Raw genomic sequence first — 23,962 nt, 5'->3', positions numbered from 1 at the left:
AAGCGGCTACTGTAAACATGTTATGAAATTCAACTCCTACAGTCACTGCTCAGTAAACATGAAACAAGTGGACAGTTTGAGGTCCTGTAACACTCTCTGTTCATGTTGACACTGATTGGCCTGTGCCTTTAAAAGAGCTCCTCATGTATGTCCTGATCTCAGCTGATCTCGACAAACCAGTTCTCTCTCTCTCTCTCTCTCTCTCTCTCTGTCTCTGTGTGTGTGTGTGTGTGTGTGCGTGCGTGCGTGCGTAAAGGTAAACCGGGAAGTATTTCCTGTGAGTTAGACTACCTGAGTCAATCAACCACAAACTTATCAGTGTTTGGTTATGTATGTGAAGTTTAACTGCGGGTGTGTGGGGTAGAGACATAGAAACAGTCACAGAGCAAACACACGAGGAGCGGGACACACCTACCCACACTTGTTCAGAGAGTAAGTTAGAAAATGAGTACCGGGACTTCGTTGCACAGTTCACCGAAGCAGTCGCGGAAAAGTAAGAAGAAACAGCTGCTGAAGCAGGAGACTCAAAGATGGATCCCTGTGCAGACCTGCAGCCATCCAGTTACAGTAGGTCTCTGTGTCCTGGTTATACGACACATTCTATTTATTTTGTGTTGTCTGGAATGCCGACACCTCCCTTTATACCTGTTTGTTTGTGTTTGTGTTTGGTTCCTCTGACTTTAATAGTATTACTCTGTTGTTAGCATTACAGTTCACCGGTAGCCACACTTGATTTGTTAGTTTATCCACACAGCAATTAAAAAAACAAAGTCCAGATACTTTAGCTAGTTTGCTATAATTCCTTTCTTCTAAGTCATAGATCTGAATAATACTAATTGGACTGGGATAAACTATTGAATATAATCTAACCATTTTACTTCTTCGCTGATTAGCTGTTATGTGGAATGGCAGCATTTCTTCGTGTAGACAAGGAGAGATAAGATCCAAACGGATTAATGGACAAAGATACAAAGTAGAACAGAAACAGTCACGTGGAAAGGAAAGTCAAGTCCTGTGGAAAACTGAGTGCATCCCCCAATCAATAGCTTCTAGAAGTACCTTTAGCAGTAATAACCTGAAGTCCCAAAATGATTTCTGTATGACTTTATCAGCCTTTCACATCATTATAGAGGAACCTTGGTCCACGCTTCCTTACAGCGTTGCTTCAGTTCAGTGAGGTTTGCGGGCATTTGTTTATGCGCAGCTCATTCTGGACTTTGACTGAGCCATTGCAACACCTTGATTTTTCTTCTCTTTTTTCCAGTCATTCTGCTGTAGATTTGATGCTTTGCATCAGATAATTGTCAAATTGCATGCGGGTAAAGCTTTACAGTAGCTGTGGGACAAATACTTTTATATTTGACTGAAGAAGACTTTGTTATAGAGAGGAGTTCTTGGCTGGCTGTAACGTGGCCAGATCCTGTGGCTGTAAAACAAACCCCAAATCATCACACCACCACCACCACCACTATGTTGATGTTTTTATTGATATGCTGTGTTTGGCTTTCAACACACATAGTGCAGTTCTTCATGGACAAACATTCCCACTTTGGTCTTGCCTGTCCAAAGGTCTTATTAGTGATTTGTTCAGATAAGCTGTGCAGCCATGTTCTTCCTTTTTTGTTTAGAGAGAGACAAGAAGCTTTCTTGTGGCAACCCTTCCAAACAAGCCACACTCTTTCAGTGTTTTTGCACTGTCGTGAACTTTAACATTTAACATGCTAACTGAGGCCTTTAGACTGAAATGTAGCTCTTGGGGGACTGCATAGAGGCCTGTGCAAAACTTTCTTATGATTAAACACTCAAGCTATAATATTATATTAATTACTGTTCATTTTAGGTCAAAATTAGGCTGCCTCCTCCTTGCATCTTCACTGTTACACCTGTCTCCCTCTCATTCACACACACATATTAGGTCTTTCTTCTACTGTCTTTCATGTCTCTTCACTCCAGAGGATACCTCCACCTCCCCAGGCTCTCTTCCACCTGCTCCCTACTCTCATTATAGAACACATTGTTGTATGTGAACATCATAGTCAGAGCAAAATATTTACTATATTTTATAAATATTTTGCTCTTTTACAATGTTTTTCTTTTTTTTACTGTACTATACTGCTGAGTGACTGTCTTCTGCTCGTCACATACATTTCATTGCAATGTTGACCCTGTGCTAACTTGCATATGACAAATAAAACTGAACTTAAATGAACTCATAGTCTGCAGAGACTCTTCTCTAAACTCGTATATCAGTCTGTCCATCACGAGAAGGGTCTCAGAGCCCAGCAACACCACCTTGAACCCATCTGTCACCCTCCTCACTGCTGTCTCAATGTTCTCATTCATGGCCTCCATAAACCCATTTCTGTCTCCTTGATCTTCTCATCTTAACTCATCTGCTCGTTCCCTCAGAGCCAGTCAAGGACGGTCTGGAAAGTTCAACTGCCTTCAGCTTCCTCCGGTCATGAATATTCCAGCATCGGCACACACAGATTTGCCAACAAGGTGCGAACCATATTTATGTTTGTTTGCTCTGTGCTATTCACCCTCCTCCTGTCCACCTTTGTTAAAATTTAAGGTAACAAGTTGCTGCTCTTATCTTTGTCTTATCATCCCTGTACAAATCAAGGTCTTCTTGGTGCTGATGACGCTGACATACCTGACCTTAATCTTAATCACATCATTTTGTGCTCACTGCAATATTAAAGTACAGATTCATATGAAATGCTACTTTTTTGGGGTTGTTATGTGTCTTCTGCTCTCCTGCTGTGGAGTCTTTTTCAGTTTTTGTAGTTTATTCCTTCTTCTTTTTAAAATCTTTCTCCGATGTACAGCTCTATATCCACTCTCCTTCCTCGTCCTCGATCGAGCTAATCAGTCATCTGCTTCAGATAACATTCACTGATTCAGCCCTCAAGTGCTGTGTTTGGGAACGTCACATAAACGCCTGCTAAACCACTCCCTGCAGGATTTCACAAACGTTTCCTGTGCTCCGAGGATCAGAGTCAGGTTGCGCTCAGTATATAGCACCACCTGACTATACAGGAAGTCAAAATTCTGGGAGAAATCAGGGACCGTGACGCGTTGTTGAGGTTTTGAACACACCCAAGCAATATCAAGTGTGTAATATTTATTTAGTTGGATAGTAAATTTGCTTAAGACATTTCTGGGATTCATGGCTTCTCTTATTTTTATCAACACCTCTGTTTAAAAAAACTAAATACACAGGTAGAAGGTGTGATGATCGCTCAGGCATATAAATACTGTAATGCTATAATATCTGACTCTTAGGTGGAGGAAACTGTGCAGAATCACATGGCTTACTCCATCCAGGAGGAGGGTGGAGGTGCCAACTGGCAACTGGTAGCAGAAGAAGGGGCGATGAAGGTGAGGACAGAAAACATGAATTATTTCTGTTGTTTGCTGTGAATATTTAAATCTCATTCACATTTTAAAATGTACTGCAGTAGTAACTTATTTGTGCTACAGTGAAAAAATACGCCGCTGAAATACACGGTGATTTAAAACTTTTAAAAGCCTGAGAAAAATCATCTTAGTTTTTAGTAACGGGTGAAGTTGTTAGTGTGTTTATAATATTCTGTCTGTGGTGCTGTGTAACAGGTATACAGGAGGGAAGTGGAGGAGAACGGCATCGTCCTGGATCCCCTCAAAGCGACACATGCTGTGAAGGGGGTAACTGGACATGAGGTCTGCCACTACTTCTGGGACACTGCAGTCCGATTGGACTGGGAGAGTAAGATCTGTGTTTTAGTCCAACATATTATTACTATTTGACTTTCCTTGTGTTATTGCCATGACCTGATGTGAACTCTCCCTCCCACAGCCACCGTTGAAAATTTCCACGTTGTGGAAAAGCTCTCTGATAATGCCGTCATTGTCTACCAGACGCACAAGGTATACTGAGTGCACACTGCACAGTGAAACACAATGCACATTTCATCAGTTATATTGCACAGCCTGTTTTTGATTGATTGAATTGATCACGTGTCTCCTTTGTTTTAGACAGTGTGGCCTGTCGCTCAGCGAGATGTGCTCTTCCTGTCAGTCATCAGGATGATTCCACCGAGAAATGAAAGTGAACCCGACACATGGATCGTCTGCAACATCTCTGTGGAGCATGATGATGTACCTGTAAGATTAACCCTCAGAGGCTTCCCTTGTGTTTTTAGCGCTAGACTGTTGTGCTGTGTTCATTTAATTAATAGATGATGTTCAGGACATTTTGTGCCATTCAGTTTTTTATTTTCTGTTATTTCTTTTATTTCTTTTATTTTCTATTTTCTGCTGTGCTGAATGAATATAGCTGATATTTGCCAAAAGATATATTTTTTAAATTTTAGAATAGTTGTCTCAACTCCTTAAATTAGCTTAAAATGGTTAGGCTATGCACATCCACATTTGATCTAAGGCCAAAAAATGCCCCATTGAAAGCTATTGAAATTCGCTTCAATTTAAAATGTTTAGATTTGTCCACCAGATGGCGCTACTCTTCTGTTTTCTGCAGGGGTGTCTTGTCACTGAACTGATAAGTTAGTGCCGCTACTGATGTTGGATAAGTGTGTGTGTGTGTGTGTGTGTGTGTGTGTGTGTGTGTGTGTGTGTGTGTGTGTGTGTGTGTGTGTGTGTGTGTGTGTGTGTGTCCAACTTAAAGTCTTCTCTTTCTTTTTTTTCCCAATTAGTAATTGTTTTGGTGAAAAAATCTGACACTGTACAAAAAATGCATGAAAATCAACAGTACGGCTAATCATTAACCCATCTCACAGCCTAACAAAAATAGTAATAATAGTCGTATAATCATAATAATAAGTTTTTTTACATGTATATTTCAGGCTGAAGTAGTTTTAAAACTACAGCATATCAGCATTAGCACATCAAACCAACTGTCAGACACAGTGGTGGAGGAATGATGTTTCGGAGTCACAGGAACCTGAGCACCTTTCATGAACTCATGAAGTATTATAGAGTCAAATCTGACACTGGCAGCTAAAGCTTGGGTCACGCGACAGGACAATGATCCCGAGCACAATCATGTGAGAGGCTCATAAAGTCATACACAAGACAATTACTTCGGGTTACAGCAGAGTCCCAGTGCTAAGCACTTGAGTTAAAGGCAGCTTTACTTCTTTTTAGGTTTGTGAAGGTGAAACATCTTTCCTTTTGACATGATGACAGGGTGAGTCAAAAACTCTCAGGACCACCCCCAAGGTGACAATCAGAACAGAATCAGAACACTTTATTGATCCTTAGGAGAAATTATTTTGGTTACAGTGCTCCAGTACAAACAGTAACAAAGACAGACATTACAAAAAGTAAGAAATACCACAATATATACATACATATAAGTTACTTATTGATAAATATCTGAATAAGAAAGAAGGGAATGTGCAAAAGGGGTGTAGCTATTGCAGTATACAGTGTGCTAAGTGGATGAGTTGTACAGGGAGATGGCCACAGGCAGGAATGATTTCCTGTGTCGTTCAGTGGTGCTTTTTGGTAATCTTAGTCTCTTGCTGAACTTCTTCTGTGACTGACCAGCATGTCATGGAGTGGGTGGGAGGAATTATCCAACATTGCCTTCATCTTGGACAACATTCACCTCTCCAACACCACCTCAAGAGAGTCCAGCTCCATCCCCACAACATTACTGGCCTTGCGGATCAGTTTATTGAGTCTCTTACCATCAGCAACCCTCAATTTACTCCCCAAGCATACAACAGCATAGAGGATCGCACTGGCCACAACAGACTTGTAGAAAATCCCAAGCATTGTCCGGCAGATGTTGAAGGACCTCAGTCGCCTCAAAAAATAGAGGCGACTCTGGCCAATCCCAGTAGAGGTTAAATATTTGGGCCTTTATGACTGAAGAAGACTCTCTGATGAGATGTGAAAAATCTTAATGAAAGTAAAAACACGTCCAGTTGCCTTCAGCTCGAGTGCTTAAGCGTGCCATGACCTGGATGACTGAAAACAGACATAAGCACTGCTCCTGGTATAAGAACAACTCTTACATTTGAGGTTTAATACATTATGCCTGACAAAGAAAGCTGGGTAAACATACTGCTTATGCATATTTTTCTCTTCACACCTCCAAGTGCTGTAACAGTGCATCTAGTTCATGTTAGTATCAAACATCATCTTGTCAAACAAGGCCTTATTGAGTAAATGGGAGAACAATGTTAACCAAAGTCTGTCAGTCATATCAGTTACAGTGAGATATGTGTCTGTTTTGGGGGATTTAATTTGTTTTTACTCCTATTTATTTATTCATGTATTTTTCACTTTCAGCTAACAAACCGGTGTGTTCGTGCCAAACTTAATGTTGCAATGATCTGCCAAACGCTGGTTAGTCCACCAGAGGGCGACAAAGAGATCAGCAGAGACAACATCTCGTGCAGGGTCAGCTATGTTGCCAATGGTAAGTGCCTCTTAAGAGCATCTGGATTTGATCTCAGCAGACAGCAGAACAAAGCCTCTATTTAGTCTTACAGTCCTCACATGTATCACTAGATTTTGTACACGACAGATGAGAAAAGCACACTTTGAATGTCTGAATGTTTGGTTATTCAGTCTAATGGAAGCGTTTGTTAGACCATCAAAGAAAATATAGAATTGGTTATTCATTCGTTTGAATGACTGACATGCCATTCTTTGTTTTGGCCCTTTTTTGTTTTTGTTAAATGAATTTTGGAGTTTTGACACGAGGATGACCCAGCCTGGGGTATTACTTTGAAATTGTAGTCCAGACTGCAACTTCTGCCCCTGCAGACAAGCAGGTTATTACATAAAGCAGCGCTGCAGGATGAATAAGCCAGTTTATTGTCAGAGATGCCGTGCGAGTCGAGGGAGTTCATTTAAAAACATAAATATTAAATCACCACGTCCCGCCAGAGGGCATCCCACACAGCTGCCTGTGCAGGTTTATTATTAATAGTTTTATCATAAGTCAGCGGGAACACACTGTTTCCTGATTATATTTCTCTGTGTGACTGCAGTGAACCCCGGAGGCTGGTTTCCAGCATCAATCCTCAGACCTGTGGCCAAGAGAGAGTATCCCAAGTTCCTCAAACGCTTCAGCTCCTACGTCCAGGAGAAAACCGTTGGGAAGCCCATCCTTTTCTGAATTCAACGAGGTAACCAGGACCCCAAGCACAACTTGACTGGCAGCTACATCTTCTATAATTATAATTAATTATATTTGTATATTTTTGTTTTATTGGGTTAATTTAATTACCATGCATACCATCTTTGACCTTTTAAGTTTAACTAAGTTCATGATTTTTTTTCTTTTTTGAGATTGGATTGATTTTATTGAAGTGAACGAGGTAAGATCTACAGAATCTGTAATTATTCAGATGCCCCTCGAGCTTTAAAACAAAAGTAGTTGTTTATGATCTTAGCTAGATCATGCTGGTCATGGGCGCTTTTGTATGTAACCACAAGAATTTCATGAGGTGATTATTTTTTTTTTTTGGGGTAAATTATTTCGTGCATTTCTATTGATTATCCATTTCCTGACTTTTTTTTGGGGGGGGGGGGGGTGTCTTGCTCTAATTGGTAATATTACAGCTGCTTTTTTCTCCTTTTTTGGTACTGCTAAACTTCACTAAAGGTCAATTAAACAAACAAACCTAAACTGATATTTACAGCAAAAGCACTGATGAGGTGGGAACACTTTCACTTCTTCCCTCCCTCTCGTGACGACTCTTTGCAGTTTGATGGCCTAAAGCTTTGAAATCTTTAATATTGTTATAAAGTAGCTTTCAGAGAGCACAGTGGACACGGTGTATTGTACAGAGAAAACTCTAGATGTCAAATAAATTATCACTTGTGACTCTTAAACACTTGAATTTATTGACAGAAACAGTCAGAAGAAATATAGCTTGGGCGATGAGGAGCATTTAACTTTGGTTTGGTGCCTTTTTCATATGAGTGTTAAAAGGCTTAAACTAAAACCATACCTCTGAAAATGGTCGGGTACAAGGAATGGACTGAAACTGTATTTAAAATAAATTAAAATTGTATTTTTTTTATTTTTTTTTTTTATAAAAGCAGCCAATGTCTAAAGAAAATCTTTGGAAGAGCCCAGAGAGCCATTTCTGAAAACCACTTTAAAAAATTACAAGAAAATCTGGAGGCAAATGTCACGAAATGAGGCGTGGCTGCAGACGTTTTGCACAGTGTTGTAGCTACATGAGCAGAATGCATTTAGTGATTTCAGTTTTGTCTGTATTTTAAATAGTTTGTATATTTTTAAACTGTATATGAGAAATTTTATTTGACAGTAAATGTTTTGCAATGTTCTGTAAATTAAAGTTAATATACAGCAGAACCGATCGTATTCTTTTCCTCACACTGGCGTGACAATGAAACTGGTTTCTGTGGAAAGCCGCAATAATCAGCGTTGGAACAGAATCAGGTCACGGCCGTTTCTACGTGGAGTTTACGTGTTACCACCGTGTTTGCATGCCTAGGGTTTCTACCCATACTCTCACTAAAGACCGCCACTTCCTAAACATCCACAGCTATGACCTGCAAACGCATGACATGAAATGTTTTGAGCATTCACAGGCAGACACAGAGTTTAAATTTTTTATTTATAGGAGTCTCTTCTTTATATAAATACGCATTGTCTATACATTCAGCGATGAAAGTATATTTTCAGCAAATGGTAAAATATTGGGATTTACATAATAAATTATGGTCTCAACTGACGTGATCGTGGAGTTCAAACACTTATAGCTGGATATGATTTTGATGGCGCGGTACTGGACCGCCACCGAGTGTCTCAGAACTTGAACTTAAAGAGGACACACTTATTCAGTATCAAAGGATATCCTGAGTAAAAGCATCTTCAGTCATGACGCAAACCTCATGAAACTAGTAGTTCCACATCAAACAGAAAAAAAAATATCTACAGTGTTGCTTCATTGTCTTTGTACATGTAGTGTCAACGACAAAACAAGTGTGCATTTGAATAATAAAGATTTTAAAAAAAGTGCATGTTCACACATCTGTGCTTCTATCAGGTAGCCCACCCGCCTAAAGCAGTGTCCTTGGAGAAATCATAACATGGCAAAAGTGCCTCCTGCTCCGGGCTTCAGACGAGGCCTGGCCGCAGTCTTTGCTCGCTTCACGCTCCTCTCCGGGCGGCACAGTTAGGAAAAAATGCAGGCCGCTTAAACCGGATCGCACCTCGGGTTTGGCCTCGGCAGCTTCAGTATCTAGTCTGTTCACAGGAGTCTTTCCTGGTAGGTGTTGGATGCGGCTACAAAACCAACTTGTGTCCTTCGTTTGACAACGCGGCGTCCCTCCTCATTGGGGACAAAGATGCCACCATAAATTCAGTGTAAACATTTCTCATTTTAACAGCAACTAAAGCAGTCGCGAATCGTAAAAGTGTCCTTCATGTCTTTCTGAACAGCAGGGAAAGAAAAAAACCCCAAACCAAACATCTAAACACATGAATGGTTTGCATCTACCGTCTCCTCAAATATGCTGAAGTTGTTTTGTAGGCCTTGAAAACAGTACACACATATAAAACCTAATGGTGCCGCGGCATTGACGCATGTTCCCAAAGCTCAGTCTGATGTACAGCACGTGACACGGTATGTTGCATGGTTCCTCGCAGATCTCCTTCACTTTGACTTTTCGTCCAACAACCAGTGGAAATCTCAGTACTTTTTTTTGATGTGTTGGCAAAGACAAGTGGTAACATGGATCTAGCAGCACTGAAAGTGAGTCAAACGCCAGCATGGCCTGTCCAGTGGGGGTGTGGCGATTGTCTTATGCTTGGCAGGAGAAAATGAATGTTTGTAAAGCTGCTCCTTTCACTGTGAAACAAAGAGAATAAGTCAGTATATCCAGCTGAAGCCTAGTCAATATTTAAACAAGAATAACCTGAAATAAATGAACCCACCAGGTAGACGTCAAGAACCGATCCGTCATCTCGATCCATGTCCACGTCCATGGTGCTCTGCTCCGACGTAAGGCAGATGGCACTGTCCTCCAGGGTGAAGGTGGAGCTGGATGCGACGTCATCCCTGAAAAACACGGTCGCACGTTAACTTGTAGACGGACCTGAGAGCTTATCATCTGCGTCAAAGCCCCGGTTAGAGCAGGGCAGCTGTATAAACAGTGCTGGAAAAGGGATTGGAAAAAACCCCTTAACAAACGAACCGCAGATTTATTGCGGACTCTGACGTAAAGAGACAAAGAAACCTGTCTGGTGTCGGGACGTAGAGGCTCATTGTCTCAGAAACGCCAAACGGGAGGTTGAAATTGAGAGGAATTGCTGGGAGAGAGAGTCCTACAGATTTCTCAATGTGGAGTAAGAGATACAAGTGAGCTTTAAAAGAGATTTCTTCCAGGAAATTACAGACCTAAAAAGTTAACTCCTTCATTTTGGTTTCCACTGGAGGGAACTTACATCCACAGAAATTCCAATTTTCTATCCTTTCTAATAAAAACTGTAGCATATTGCACTCTGACAGAAAATGTGTTCTTTTTCATGCATGTACGCATTCAACGAATGAGATCCAGCTAACGCGCAGCCCACAGATCTTGGAAATTCCTTGCAGTAGTTGAATTGGACGAGGAGGAATGGGGGGAGGGACTTATTAAAAATGGATCAAAAGCGTAATGCTGAAATAGAGTGCTATTAGACTGAATCCATACAGGAGTCAGATAAATGGATTTGAACGTAGCTCGCACATTCGTACTGCAAAATTCATCCTGCCTTTAGTTGCAGTCTCTGGTTCACCACTAGGGGGCAACAAAAGATCGTTTTCCCTTATATGCACATCAGCAGACTTCCTGATAAATTCAGGAATGTGTTTTTGCCCTTTTCTAACATATGACACACTATGTTAGGGGTTCAAAGAGATGTAATCCAATTAGAACAAGAGCAGCATGTTGCTATAGTTGTAGAGATAACAGATGGATGTGAGACATACGGATAAGCTACAGCTTTATTAATGATAGATAGATAGATGTGACAGATAGATGTGACACTTCAAAAGTGTGTTACTAAAATAAAAGGCAGAGCGGCTGTCAGACAGGGATTATTGTTGGCTGATATACAGTCTCCACAGCGCCGCTTGTCCTCTTTTGTCACCGTATTTGTGCAGCGTAATGGCACAGAGTAAGAGTGTGTCAAAGCTGCTGTTTAAATATTTATAAAAACAGTTGACAGAACAATGTCAGGGCAGCAGCAGGTGACTGATGAAGGGACAAGACCGGGCAAGTCACACAATGCAGCCTCAGAAAGCAAGCTGAACTCGACACTGTTGGACAGGAGGAGCACTGAAAGGTGGAAGGGAAGAAAAAAATGCAAAGGGCAGGGGATGCAGGGCTTAGAGGCTTTTAGCAGGACAGGAAATAAAGCTTTAACACACTTTCTCTCTCCACACTGGTAAAAGTCACAATGAAACCTGTTAATGTAACACTCTGATTGTGTTAAAAATCAGGGTTTCAACTATTAGTCAATGCTGTGCCATTAAAGCATTTCATTAAGGGACGCTTGAGCCATCCAAAGTCATTCCTGCCACAAGAGTCCAATCAAATAAAAGTTTTCCTGGCATCCACTACAACACCACGCATCCTGATTCATATGTTGTCTATGAAGCGTGCACGTGTACTTGGATGCATGCAGGCAAACTAAGTGAGTAACATGCTCCATGACGCACGTCACCAATAAGACCGTGTGACGTAGACGCACAGGTAACAATAAGGCGGGAGTGCCCGAGCATGTGCGTGAGTGTACATGTTAGGCGTGACTTCCTTCTTTTCTTCGTGGCCTTGCGTCATGGTTTAAGGTGATCAGCTTAACATTTCAGGATCATGTGAGTGTAGGAAAACAAGGAAACGTCAACACAGGAGACACTGTACCTGTCCTCTGTTTGGTTTTCCACGTTTACAAAGATGGAGGAGGTGGAGATAGTTCCCATGGAGGAGCCCTCGTAGAAGGATGGGTTGGCTGGGACAATGTCGGGGCGCAGATATGAACCGAACACGGCTGAGGAGGAAAAAAGAAAACTAAATTTTAAACATGTGACGGTTTCCTATCTCAGGTGCGCTCAGTTTTAACTTACATGGTGCCAATAAATACAAACAGTCATCTAAAGATGCTTCCTAGTGACGGGAAAGGCCCCACAAAATCACAGAGAAAAACCTAACGATTCAGCAATCTAACTATGAGCAAACACTTGGCGACAGGAAGAGCGAGGGCGAGGGCGGCCATCTGCCACAACAGCCTGATGTTAGAGCGCACCATAAAACAGTAAAACAATAAACACTCCTGTGCCTTCAGACTTTCAAACTCCACAATCCAGGTAAGCGCATTTTGACCTCTACGGTTGGGCGATCCCACACATTTTACAACTTTAGGCTGAGTACTTCGGCTCCAGATAAGTGTGGGAACACCAAACGCTGTAAAATCAGAGTTCCCCCTTAAAAGGAAGCATTTCCTGGAAGCTGAGCTGAATAAAATCTAAAGCTGACACTGGATGTATCCTAGGAAAAGTGAGTATGTTTTTCCTGTAATTCTGCCGTGTCTTTGCAGACTTCAAAACCTAATCATCGACACAAGGCAGCGAATGAGAGTTTAATGCAACTGATTAGATTAGGGTGTCAAACATAAGGCCTAGGGGCCAGAATCGAAAAGGCGAAGACTCTGATCCAGCCCACGAGACATCTTTGGAGATTGTGAAGCAGAGCATAAATTTTGGACTTTTACCTGTATTTTCATACATTTTACAGATGTCCTACTGATAAAGATCCCCTCCCACAGCCATTCATATGACACCAAAGTAATGAAGTAATAGATAAATGACTGAATGACATTCAAGTTCCTATAGACATTTCTGTGAATTAAACATTACAGGGCAGTCTGGGGAAATGAGCTACTACAATTCTGTACTTTTACACATTTTGTTTTTACCATTAAAGGCCAAAGAGTCGTAGTGACAGATTTCTTTCATTAACTACAGCCGAATTTCTTTATCATGAAAAACAAAAACCAAAAACGGAGACATACTGTTAAACACACACTTTTTTTCTCATATTGAGATGGAAATGGATTAAATATGTAGATAAAATTCTTTACACTGACAGAAATGGGATTTTCGCTGGTCCAGCCCACTTCAGATCAAAGCAGCAGCATGTGCGACACACTTTGTTTAGATGCTTCCGGTTAAACTGACATACGAGCCACTCCCTTTAGAGTGAAAACCGATTTCCTGCCCTTCCCGAGACCCCTTCAGTGACCATAAGAGCGAAGGAAAGTTTAACAACCCAAACGGATTTATAGTTTGTTGCATCACAGCTGGAGATACAGCTGGGGCAGGGCTCGATTAGAGGAGAGGACAAATGACCCCCGTGACTTATCTTTCTGCTCCACACCCACATTTCTTCCGGTGTGCTGTTGGCTAAATAACTCGCCTTATCAAACACAAAGATCACACAGATGTAGCTGCTTTATCACGTAAGAATGTAGGGGGAGCTCAATCTAAGGATGGTTTATACACAGTTTGTACACACAAATACTGTAACTGATGTAATGTTAATAGGAAGGTAACCTCTGTTTATTTCCATCAAAGCCAAACAATACATCAACCACTGACTGCTTCCTCCTCTTGGGAAGTGCTGAGAGGACAACATTTTTATGGCTGAGTGGAAGCAGCTCTTTAGTGGCCTCGAGTGTTTCTAAAAAGCTCTAATAAGCCGCAAAACGAAGCTTGAAGAGGCAGACGTGGCGAGGATTAAGGTAAAATGTCAAGTGCTTTTTATGATCTACCAATCCCACCCCCACTTCCTTGGCACAGATGCTGATCTGTCAAACTCTTGTTTTGTGTACCTTGTCCATCCAGGCTGGCGAGGCTGCGCGCTCCTACCAGCCGGTCCCTCCTGTCCTCCTCGTTCCTCTCATCCGCTTGCGATGAAAGGATCTCCTGTGAGCACGACTTCAGAGCAGGGATGGAAGTGCGGGTCCTCTTTGAAGGGGAGAATCGAATTGCTGTGGAGCCAAAATTTAAAAAAAAGGAGCACATGAGTCAGGTAAAGGACCACAATCTGATATTCAGGGACTTGGAGGCGAGGGAGACAAAAACTGCAATAATTAGGGGGGAGATAAATCAAATCAGTGTTCACACAGAGGAAAACTTCAATCCCCTGCTTCCAAAATTAGAAGCTATTAAACTGTTAAAATGCACAATGACGCTGACACAAATGTCCCCTAAGCCACTTCTTATTCTGCCTCCTGAGCAGGGCGTGAAATAAAATCCTTTCCTGTCATCTCCCTCTGTCGGGACTTGGCAATGGTTAACAGCGCAGCTAAATCCTCAAATCAGTGCCTCAGCCATATGTATTTCCACAGAGGGGGTCCGACATGGTAACATTTGTTTCTATATTTGATGTTCCAAAACAGCTTCCTGGTTTCACCTACAGCCACACCCAGGACACTGAGAATAGATGCTACGGATAAAACTATTAAAAAACTATTTTCCTATCTCGGAGTTTACGGATCATGTGCTTCAAAAGCTTATCCAATAGCCAACTCTAAAAGACCCAGTGCCATTTCAGTGACATCAAAATACCCAGTAATTCATAAGATAAACTGCCTACAGTTTCATTCCTGTTACCAGAGCAGGATTTCCAGCTTTCCACATTTTGTTTCCTCCTTTAGTTTCACATGACCATGATCAGTCAGCTGACTTACGCTGAGTCTTCCTGAAGACCCGTGTGCTCATGAACTTCAGGAAGCGGCTGGCGTAAAACCCGGGCCGGTGGACTGAGACGGAGTCCTGAGGACAAATCAGAAAGGGAGGAAAGAAATTTAAAAAAAGAAAAGAAAAAAAGAAGTCAGGTTTTTATCAGACAGCCACGGGTAATTTTAAAGAGGACGTAACAAAATAAAAGGCTCATTCATAAAAGCTGCTCCATCAGATTTGAGCAGGCTATCAACTTACACCATCGTACACCAGGGCTTTCCATGAGTGCTCCAACTTTTTAATGAACCTGCAGGAGAAACACAACAAAAAGAGGCCTTGTTACGAAGGTTATACAACAAATTCCCCTTTATGCCCGATCAAACCTAAAAGGTTTCACTTTTCCCTCTGGGTGCAGCGCAAAGCTTTGCTCAACTTAAAGTTCTGCCTTTAAGTTAAGCAACATTTAGCTTTTAAGAGAGCAAAAGTACACAAACTCTGCCTTTTCATCATATCTGACCTGATCTGACTTCGCCTTCGCTGTCAAGAGTCTGATGCCGACAAGGCTCACAAAGGTTTATGCGATGCTTTTAAAGCACCACGAGTAGGAAAAGCTGATGACCCAAAAGGCTGTTGGATCTCATAAGACTTCGTGGCACAAGAAGTCAACATATTAATCTATTTTCTAGACAAAGTAAGAAGGAAAGGCAGTAAAAATCCAGTGTTTTTCAGTTTCATTAGCATCAGTACCTGTATGACTGTAGAATATCTATGATGCCCAGGTAGATGAGCAGCTTTTCATCTTTGTGTGTCCGGGCTGGGATGCCGCCCATCCTGAAAAAGAAGACAGAAACCAAAACATGGCAGCATTTAGAAAGCAGCTGTAGTTCAAATGAACGTTCAAACGTGCCTCTGCACTTTTTACGAGTGTTTGTAAAAGAGGCTCCTGCAGTATTTACATTTGTGTGTGTGTGTTGCTGTAAATATGCAGACCAGTGTTTGTATTTTTGTAGCTATGGTTATGCGAGAGCCCGACTGTGTGTTCGAGCGTTCTGTGGAAGGTTGTGTAACGTCTGCGAGGGAAAAAGTGGACATCAGGAGACAAACAGAGGAGGTGTGCGTGTGCATGTGTGTGTGCATGTGTGTGTGCATGTGTGTGCTTCGCCCCCCCAGGCTGAATAAACTCACGTGTCATCAGTGGTGAGGGCTTCAGCAGCCTTGCCGTCTCCTTGAATGGACTCCATGGCGGTGGAGTAAAGCACCCTCTGAGCCACGGGTCTCCTCCCATCACCCCCTGCCTGACCCTGCTCGCCCCCCTCTCTGTGGTCCAGGACGTGCACGCCCAGCAGAAGACTGTAGTCCATGATCTTGAAACTCTCAAGCACCTATTGCAAATTACAAATAAAAAGAGTTCACTCAATATCACAATCTGGATATAGTTACATGATTCAATCTCCCACCTCTCAAAACTTTGAAAAGTTTTCTACTAGACTCTCATGAGGAGGGAGTTGTTTCCTTCCTAAAACACTTTCATCACCCAGCTCAGTCAAAAGTGTGTCGGGTGATGAAAGACCAGAAAGCCAGCAACAGGAAATCTCTGCTGAAACCTGTTCAGAGCCAAATACACAAGGTGTTTCACCACAGAGAGCCAAGTGTTACACACCGACCCGTCTGAGGAGCCTTTTACCAAGCTTCCCATAAACCCTCTGACTTTATGGGAACCCAGCGCTCAAGAAAAGCCACCCTGTGGCAGGAAAAGGGCAGAAAGTGAGGTGGGAGCTTGTTCTGGGAATGGGATTGAGGTCACTGCCATGTACTGAGGCTTACTTTATGACCCAGACTGAAACAAACAACCAAGAAAAATAAGACAAGCTATGGTAACGGTTTAATATTCTTAGCTTGAAGCCATTTGCTTTTGCAAATACAGTCGGCAGAATAAAAATGACACACATCTTCTGATGGGATCGAGCTTGCAGCTACGCCACGCCTACCGCTGAACTCTGCCTTCGTTTAAGGTCAAAACAATGCCAGTTGAGCTTTTGAGTCATAAATCGCGCTTCCCTCGACAGCTTTAATGTGTTTATATGGGATGAAAAATCAGATGAAACAGGCTGTCTAAACATGAATGAATAAACCAGATAAATGCTTTAACACTATGCATTCCCACAAAGATTTCTATATTTACTGCAGAAAAAACCTGACATAATCAAAGACAGTCATGGCCCAGAATCCAGAGCAAAATGAAGTTATCTATAGTCAGAAGATTTTATTAGTGTTCATTGTAAATCAAGTTAGCATTTGCTGATATTTAAAGCCAAAGCGGCACACACTCATGCACACAACTGCAAGCAGACTTAATGAGTGACTCAAAGCAAACACAGGGCCTTTTCACCGATCACCCCCCACCCCTCTCTTTTTTCATATCAACTATTTGCATCCCCTCGCTCAAACTCCCCCAGCCTATTCAAACAGCAACCATTTTGAATAGAGCCATACACATCACGCTGCCTACAGAAAGCCACGACCGAGCATCCGGGCCCCAGTTTTCCCCGACGGACAATCAAAGCATCACAGCAGACAGAGAACACCCACGTTTGTGTGTTATTTATGCAAAATTTCTCCTTGTATTTTTTAATCTGACTTATTCTGAGGGGCATACCGGTACAGTCTTTAGTTCCTGCTTTCAAACACAACCGTTCTTGTCTCATAGTGAAAGTAATAATAATACTGCTCTAAAGCTCCCGTGAGACGCCAGCTTTGTCATAGCAAAGCTTAATCCTCAACAAAATTCGATTTTTCTCATCATAGTCTAGCCTAAAGCGCTCCTCCACCCATTCAGCTCTGAGCCAGTAGAGCCGCCCGACTTTGCACTAATACATCAATAATACACAAATACATGTGTTCCCTATTCATTGAGCAAGCTGAAGCACTTTTTCCAAGTATACACCGACTACGAGTCCAGTTCAAGAACGCTTGGTTTGTCGCAGAAGTCGTGATGGGGCAGAAAGGAACAAACACCAACCCGCCACCTGAGGAGGTCACAAAAGCCACAACTCAAATCCCGCAATTCCAGCACCTTTGTGAATCTATGCTATTCTATGGCACTTCTGAAGGCATACAGGGGGCCAAACCAGTACTAGCAAGTGTATCTAATAAAGTGGCCAAAAGTGTATATTTCTTAATGCTTTTTTGGCCTGAGTTGCCCACAAGATGACAAAGTGTTGACAGCCAAGCATGTGTTGTGAAGAAAAGTCTCCTAACAGCTTGATTTCATCTTCAGCATCACAGTCATTATGTTTGCCTCACTGCACAGTCACTGTAATGTGACAGCAATGCTCTTCACCACGCACGCACGCACGCACGCACGCACACACACACACACACACACACACCCAGAGTCAGACTGGTAGATGCACACACACTCTACAATAAACCCTCTCTGTCTCACTCTCTCTGTAGAGTAGAGTTCAGCATGAATTATTAATGCCTCGTGTTGTTTTGGCATTTGGGGGAGTATCAGGGGAGCTGGAGAGTAATGGAGAGGAGAGACTTAAGAAGAGAGCACATTTCTCGTATCGGTTATTTCTGAAATGTCACAAGCATTGCTCATTGCTCAAACACCATTTCTTCTTTTATCTAAACTGACTTTCCACATTCCCACATTCCCTGAAGGATCTGGAAAAACAGCTGAACATTACTTTTTTTATCATAGCTATTAAAGGACAACTCTTTCTTCCACTTCCTCGTTCCCTCCAAAGCCCCCTATGCCCCCTGTTGCTTAGCTTCTGCCGACCCTTACTCTGCGTTCTGGTCCGCAGCCTCTCCTGCGGTGACGGGGTTAGCTGCTTACTCATGGAAATGGACAGAGATTCTGCTTAGAGGGCACTTTGCTTCCCGCTTAGGAGGCAAACGCAGGAAGCCATGACAATAAACTATACAGCACAGTCTCTGTAACAGCTGCTGCAAAACAGTCCAACTTGCATACACCATATAGGTTTTATAAACTATATACATTAATTTTATACACACACAGACAGCCAGTGCATCTCTGTTGTACTTTGAGCTTGTGAACTGCTTGCGTGCGCTGCCAGGTTAAACATTAAGAAATCACTGAATTAGCCAGAAGGGAGGATGTCGGTGTCAGTGTGCTTAAGAAAACAGAACTTTGAGAAAGTCAACACACTGGTTAATGATAATGAGAAACACTCTAACTTGAGGAGATTACATAAGGCTCTGAGTTTATGGTAGCCTGACTGTAAGTCAACATCACAAGACCCAGATTTACCGCAAAACTCGAGATAATGTTTGACTTAAAAGGAGGGAAAGCAAGAGGTGATCACACCTGTTCATGCAGCAATCCTGTAAGAGGAATCAATTTCCCCTAAAGAGGAACAAAAAACTACAAACTAATGCAGCAAAAGATTTTCTGTAAAACTGAGCTACCCATGTCATTACTTGTTTTCTGAGTATACAGAAATTAGAGGACACAGATTGTGTTACATAATAGGCTGATTTAAACACACAGCATCCCACTATTCATTAGCTTTAATTCTTTCAATAAAAACATCATGTTTGTTTCCTCTTCTTCCAAATAAAAAACTGAATCATTTACCTGAAGTTTGGTGTAATGGAAGTCATTAAGTTGTTAGCTATATGGAGCCTCACGAGGTTGCCAGGTCTGGCAGGTTGGCACGACTCAGCAGGAACTTTGCCAGGAAGTCTTTCTTTTGCTGTTCCCTGAACTCATCTGATGTACCCATCAACACTTGCTGTAACATCCAGGTCTATTTCCAGGTTAAATACAGCAGGCTGTTAACATTTTTTTTCCCCCCAAAAACAACGATTGAGGTCTAGATTTTCTGCACTTTGAAATGGCCCTTAAAAACATAAGTGGGCAATTAACTTTCCCAAGAGACCACATGACAAGCTGGGGCTGTTGTGAAGCGACACACCAAAAAGCCCAACTCAATTTTACTTATTAATTTTCTTTCTTTATAAAGTGCTACTAGAAAGAGTCGTCATTGCAGTTAGACGATGAAAATGTGACACAGTAAAAACGTCAACATTTAATCACCATTTACTCAACATTCCCCAAAACAACTGTGAACTGTATGCGCATATTTTTGCACAAGACTTAACTTTATACAAAATACTGTTGCCATCTTGCTTGTAGGTAAATGAATTAATCTGTGTTTTTTTATTTCTTTTTTTTTTTCCAGTGCAGTAAAACTAGCTGGCTTTGGTCTTAAATAAGTGCATTAAAATCATCAGATTCAGTGTCTAAAGTTGAAATGTGAAGGACAGTCACAGCGACAGCAAATGCAAGATCTGCCTTCTATTCTGCATCTGAGAGCTCTGGAAAGTCTGTGCCTTTCTTCTCATAATGCTCTTGACTTTCTGGTCTGAGGTCCCATACTCTTTCCCCAGGCTGAGCCACCTGACAGCTGTGTGGTAGCCTATGTCACCATATTTAGTTTCATGTTCCTTCAAAAGTGCAAAAAACAGTTCAGCGTTCTCGCCCCCAATTAACTCTATTAGTTATGAACATGGTTAATTTTTAGCACCAAGTTACACACCTCCTGCTGTATCGTACAATGCTAACATATGAATTTCAGTTCTGGGTTCAGTTCAGTTACTTCTGTCTAAATCTGCCTTCAATCATTTTTAAAGTGTCCAAATCTGAAATTTGTCAGATTTGGACATAACGTCTGCCAGTTATCTGTGAACAAATCACTCCCTGTTACAGTCCCTTTCACTAAGGTCATTCCTGCCAGCTCCTCTGTAATATACTTGGGATTTACCTAAAATAATAAGTAACTGGCCTGTGTAATTGTCACTGGGTGGGATTGACACAGCCCTCACCCAGAGCCAAAGAGAAACACTCAAAATCATCTCTGTGTGTTTAGTCTCAGAATGGCGATTCAAATTGTACTCCTCAAACACACAAATGAGCTCTCCACAAGCAAAGCACACAGTCTTACCTCTGACCTCAGTAAATACATACTTACATACATGTCTTGTTAAAAAAAACTCTACACCCTGAAACTGTCTTTTTATTTTATTTTTAGTGCGAGCTGACATTTACATATCGTATCATATCTCTCATAAGTGTTTCCACGAACATGTTCACAGTGAAGCTCCATTTGCTTGCACACATGTACATATATAGATTTAAAAACAAACAAACAACAAAACCCCAAAGGTGACTTTAAAATAAAAGCACAACTAACTAGAGGCTGTCCGATGCCCAGGTCTGCTCTAACCTGATTATCTAGCGTTTGATCATGGTGTATAAATAGCTTCACAAATATGCCACCTCTCTGTGTTTAGAAAGGGTATTTTCCAAATGGAAACTTCTGCTGTAACCGACAATGAGCCAAAGGTTATGTATGCTTAGTGCTTTATTAGGGTCTTAATTCAACATTTCAGAAAGCTCTAATGTAAAAAAGCTTAATATACAGCCATTTGTTTTATGAGTTTATGGTGCACAACGCCTGAATTGTTGCCTTGGGAGGGGAACAGAGGCTGCAGACATCAGTACCAAGTAAGTTTTGTGTCTTTTGCTTTTTAAAACCTAGAGGCTTCTTATTTAATCACAGCTATGGCCCACAAATCTGAAAATTTACTGTATACGATCCATCAGGCTCCATGACTAGCAACAATTCTTCCTAACTAATGTAATGCAGACAGACAAAGGGATATGAAAGGATGAAGTTTATGTGTTTGCAGCATAACGTTTTCTTTTTTTAAAGATTTGGTGAATCGCCAGATCACAGCTCATGTCTCTTATTAAGCTCAAACTATCCTCCTTCAGTTGAACAATTTCACGGTGTCTGCATTAATACAGAGAAGAATGTGAGCCTTTAGATTGGAAGACTATCTTTGGACAGGGCTCTGAGTCTCACGCTACCAGGATCATGCCTTAATCACATTCAGTGTTTGGAGAGCTGTCACGTAGTGAAACATAGCCGTGCAAGGAAACAAGAACAGAGACCCGAGGCAAACTGAAAGTTTAGCTGAACACATTGTCTTTCTCTCTGTGGCAAAGACAAGGAAAATTCTCTTTTCAAAATATTTCGTCCCATCTAGGATACGCACTTATTATCCCAAAGCAGTATATAATGTGATTAAGTTACAAGGATGCATGTTGCTGGTGTTAGAATACATACCAACCCTTTAAAAAGATATATTTTCTCACTAGACTAAGATTTCCAGCTTGAAAGGATTTCACCAGGAAAGCGCCGTGCTATGAAACCAAAATGAGATCATCCTAGACTTCCTTATTTGTTGTAGGGAACAATAGAGAGCTTCCTGTCATGATACGACTGCCATTTCAAAGCCAGTCTGTGAGAAGAACATCCATAAAACTACCTACCCGACAGTCTCTCTGCAGAGTCTTCATGAGGTTGTTGTACGTCTCGGCGTCAAAGTAAAGCCCCTCCTCGTGCATGTCTTGAAAGTCCAAGTCTTTGTAGGTCGGACAGGCCTTCTCTCTCTCTTTCCTGGACGCTCGTCTCTTATAGGTGGATCCCTTCAGGTCGTATTTGTAGTGCATTTTGACAGAGCGAGGCAACACATTGTTCATCACCACCAATCGGATGTTGATGCCTCCAGACTGGATGCAGTACAGGCCGTAAAACTTGGGAAGCAAAGTGCGTGGATTCTGGTTCAAGTTCTGTGAATTTAGAGAAAGCACAGGGGTCGCAACGACGTTGACTTTTGTAGACTGGGTGCATTTTTTAAAAGATATATTAATGTGTGGGATAAAAGGAAGCAGTTTGGTAACTAATTTGTGCATGGTCAGAATTATATTGCAGATAACTGTGACGTACCTACCCCAGATAAGGAGCTCTGTTAGTGTTTGTAGATAGAGCTATAAATTGTGGACCATCTGTTTAGTATTTATACTACTATAAAAAAATCTGTAGCTCCGCTGATTTAAAAAAAAATAAAAAATAGACCTTTGCAGAGGACTTTAAACTTGTGCAAAGAGCAAACTTCTGTGTCAGACATATCTGATTTTCATGCCAAGAAGAGTGCTGAGTCTTCTGTTACGGCTCAGAGCACAGCAGTTTTCAGTGGAATGGCACATAGTGCCCAGTGAGCGTGCTTTTCGATTTTGCTATAACATTCAAGGAGCTGTCCAAACTGTCTCCCAAAGTTAGACTGCTGAGGGAAAACATTCAATAGACAACTCAAAATTTTGTGAGTGTATTTTTTTTTCCACATTAACAAAGTCTTGGCTCAACACCTTCAATTCTTGCCGGATATGGTTCCCTGCGACTTTACCTTCTTCTCCAAAAAGAAAACATTCAAGTGAAGGGTTGCCGTTTTGACACAGTGGATCAGATCTAAAACACACTACTGGAGCACAAGTTTAAGTGGTCAGAACAGCACTTCTATGAAAGGATATATCTAAAAATAGCAAGCGGTGAATAGAAGTGGCGAATTGCTGCAGAAGAGGACTAACTGGAAGGGGAAGACTGCGTATGGTTTAAACTCCATATGTGGAAAACTTGGCACCATGTACACTCCATGCTTCACTGATGTCAAGCAGAATGTGGATGCAATAAATAAAAACATGAATAACAAAATGAACTGATCAAATTTTGGACTTTTATCTATGCAACTGCCACTGTCCTCAGTCAAGTTGAATTGCTATTCAGGCTCCTAGTGCAGGAGCTAAAGGGCATTTTCACTCCATCTCATTTTTGCCTCTGACGCATCTCATGAGTAATCACTCATTTAACACCGAGCGGGTTTTAGACACCAATCAGCAACAATTTTCACATGCCATCACGAACTGTAATGAAGTAACATTAAACTTCTCACCATGTAGTATCCAGGTAGCAGCCTCTGGAGAAACTTGGCCTCCTTGTGCTGAACGGTTTTAATGATGAACTCATCGTCGCTGGTCAGGTAGAAGAGAGAGCCGCTGGCCCCGGGGTTGACCAGCTCAATCAGAGGCTCGTTTACCAGGGAGTACTGAGGAAGAGAGCCATAAACATTTCATATCTAATACATCAAATTCACAAATCAACTCTTTATGGTATAGCTTTGCATGCAGCAGAGCAGGAAACAGAGGTCCCTCGGCTGGTGCCACAAAATTGGAGGGCCGCTTTTGTAATGAAAAATCAGCCCCAAAGTCTACAGTTGTTCACATGCGTATCGGAGAAAGCTGTCTACATTGTTTTATTGTTCCATTAATGCCAGCTCTGCTTCACATCAGTCTACTGTTTATC

General features: G+C 41.7%; 2 protein-coding genes across 5 annotated transcripts in view; one reads left to right on the top strand and one right to left on the bottom strand.

Annotated features, from left to right (window-relative positions):
- Nucleotides 1-216: 216 nt before the first annotated feature.
- On the top strand, nt 217-7,480 carry LOC309719060 (ceramide transfer protein-like). Of its 2 annotated transcripts, XM_082554870.1 has the most exons (8): nt 217-567; nt 2,410-2,502; nt 3,289-3,384; nt 3,619-3,751; nt 3,842-3,912; nt 4,021-4,149; nt 6,304-6,433; nt 7,011-7,480. In XM_082554870.1, exons 1-8 carry the CDS (start codon nt 445-447, stop codon nt 7,136-7,138), a joined length of 903 nt encoding a protein of 300 aa, XP_082410996.1. In that variant the 5' UTR covers nt 217-444; the 3' UTR covers nt 7,139-7,480. The 2 variants fall into 2 exon arrangements, with proteins under 2 accessions (XP_082410996.1, XP_082410997.1); XM_082554871.1 differs by lacking the exons at nt 217-567; nt 2,410-2,502 and adding an exon at nt 2,522-3,116.
- Nucleotides 7,481-7,546: 66 nt separating this feature from the next.
- Nucleotides 7,547-23,962, bottom strand: part of pip5k1bb (phosphatidylinositol-4-phosphate 5-kinase, type I, beta b) — a 32,332-nt gene continuing 15,916 nt past the window's right edge. For all 3 annotated transcript variants that reach the window (XM_082554867.1, XM_082554868.1, XM_082554869.1), the window contains exons 6-15: nt 23,553-23,705; nt 22,096-22,395; nt 15,909-16,105; nt 15,471-15,554; nt 14,982-15,030; nt 14,732-14,816; nt 13,871-14,029; nt 11,905-12,031; nt 9,935-10,058; nt 7,547-9,848 (exon numbers count right to left, since the gene is read on the bottom strand). In XM_082554867.1, coding sequence (XP_082410993.1) covers nt 9,846-9,848; nt 9,935-10,058; nt 11,905-12,031; nt 13,871-14,029; nt 14,732-14,816; nt 14,982-15,030; nt 15,471-15,554; nt 15,909-16,105; nt 22,096-22,395; nt 23,553-23,705 — 1,281 coding nt within the window. In that variant the 3' untranslated portion in view covers nt 7,547-9,845. The remainder of the gene's footprint in view (nt 9,849-9,934; nt 10,059-11,904; nt 12,032-13,870; nt 14,030-14,731; nt 14,817-14,981; nt 15,031-15,470; nt 15,555-15,908; nt 16,106-22,095; nt 22,396-23,552; nt 23,706-23,962) is intronic.

This window comes from Aulonocara stuartgranti (genome assembly GCF_965226115.1).
Source record: "Aulonocara stuartgranti genome assembly, chromosome: 12".
Lineage (NCBI taxonomy): Eukaryota > Metazoa > Chordata > Actinopteri > Cichliformes > Cichlidae > Aulonocara > Aulonocara stuartgranti.
The sequence above is the reverse complement of the archived record's forward strand: the minus strand, read 5'-3'. Positions and strand labels throughout refer to the sequence as shown.

Bases quoted from the DNA above. Each gene is read 5' to 3' on its own strand.
- LOC309719060 (XM_082554870.1), top strand. From the start codon at position 445: ATGAGTACCGGGACTTCGTTGCACAGTTCACCGAAGCAGTCGCGGAAA. The intron at 3,752-3,841 runs GTAAGATCTGTG...TCCCTCCCACAG, and splicing joins AGTCCGATTGGACTGGGAGA to CCACCGTTGAAAATTTCCAC. The intron at 3,913-4,020 runs GTATACTGAGTG...CCTTTGTTTTAG, and splicing joins TTGTCTACCAGACGCACAAG to ACAGTGTGGCCTGTCGCTCA.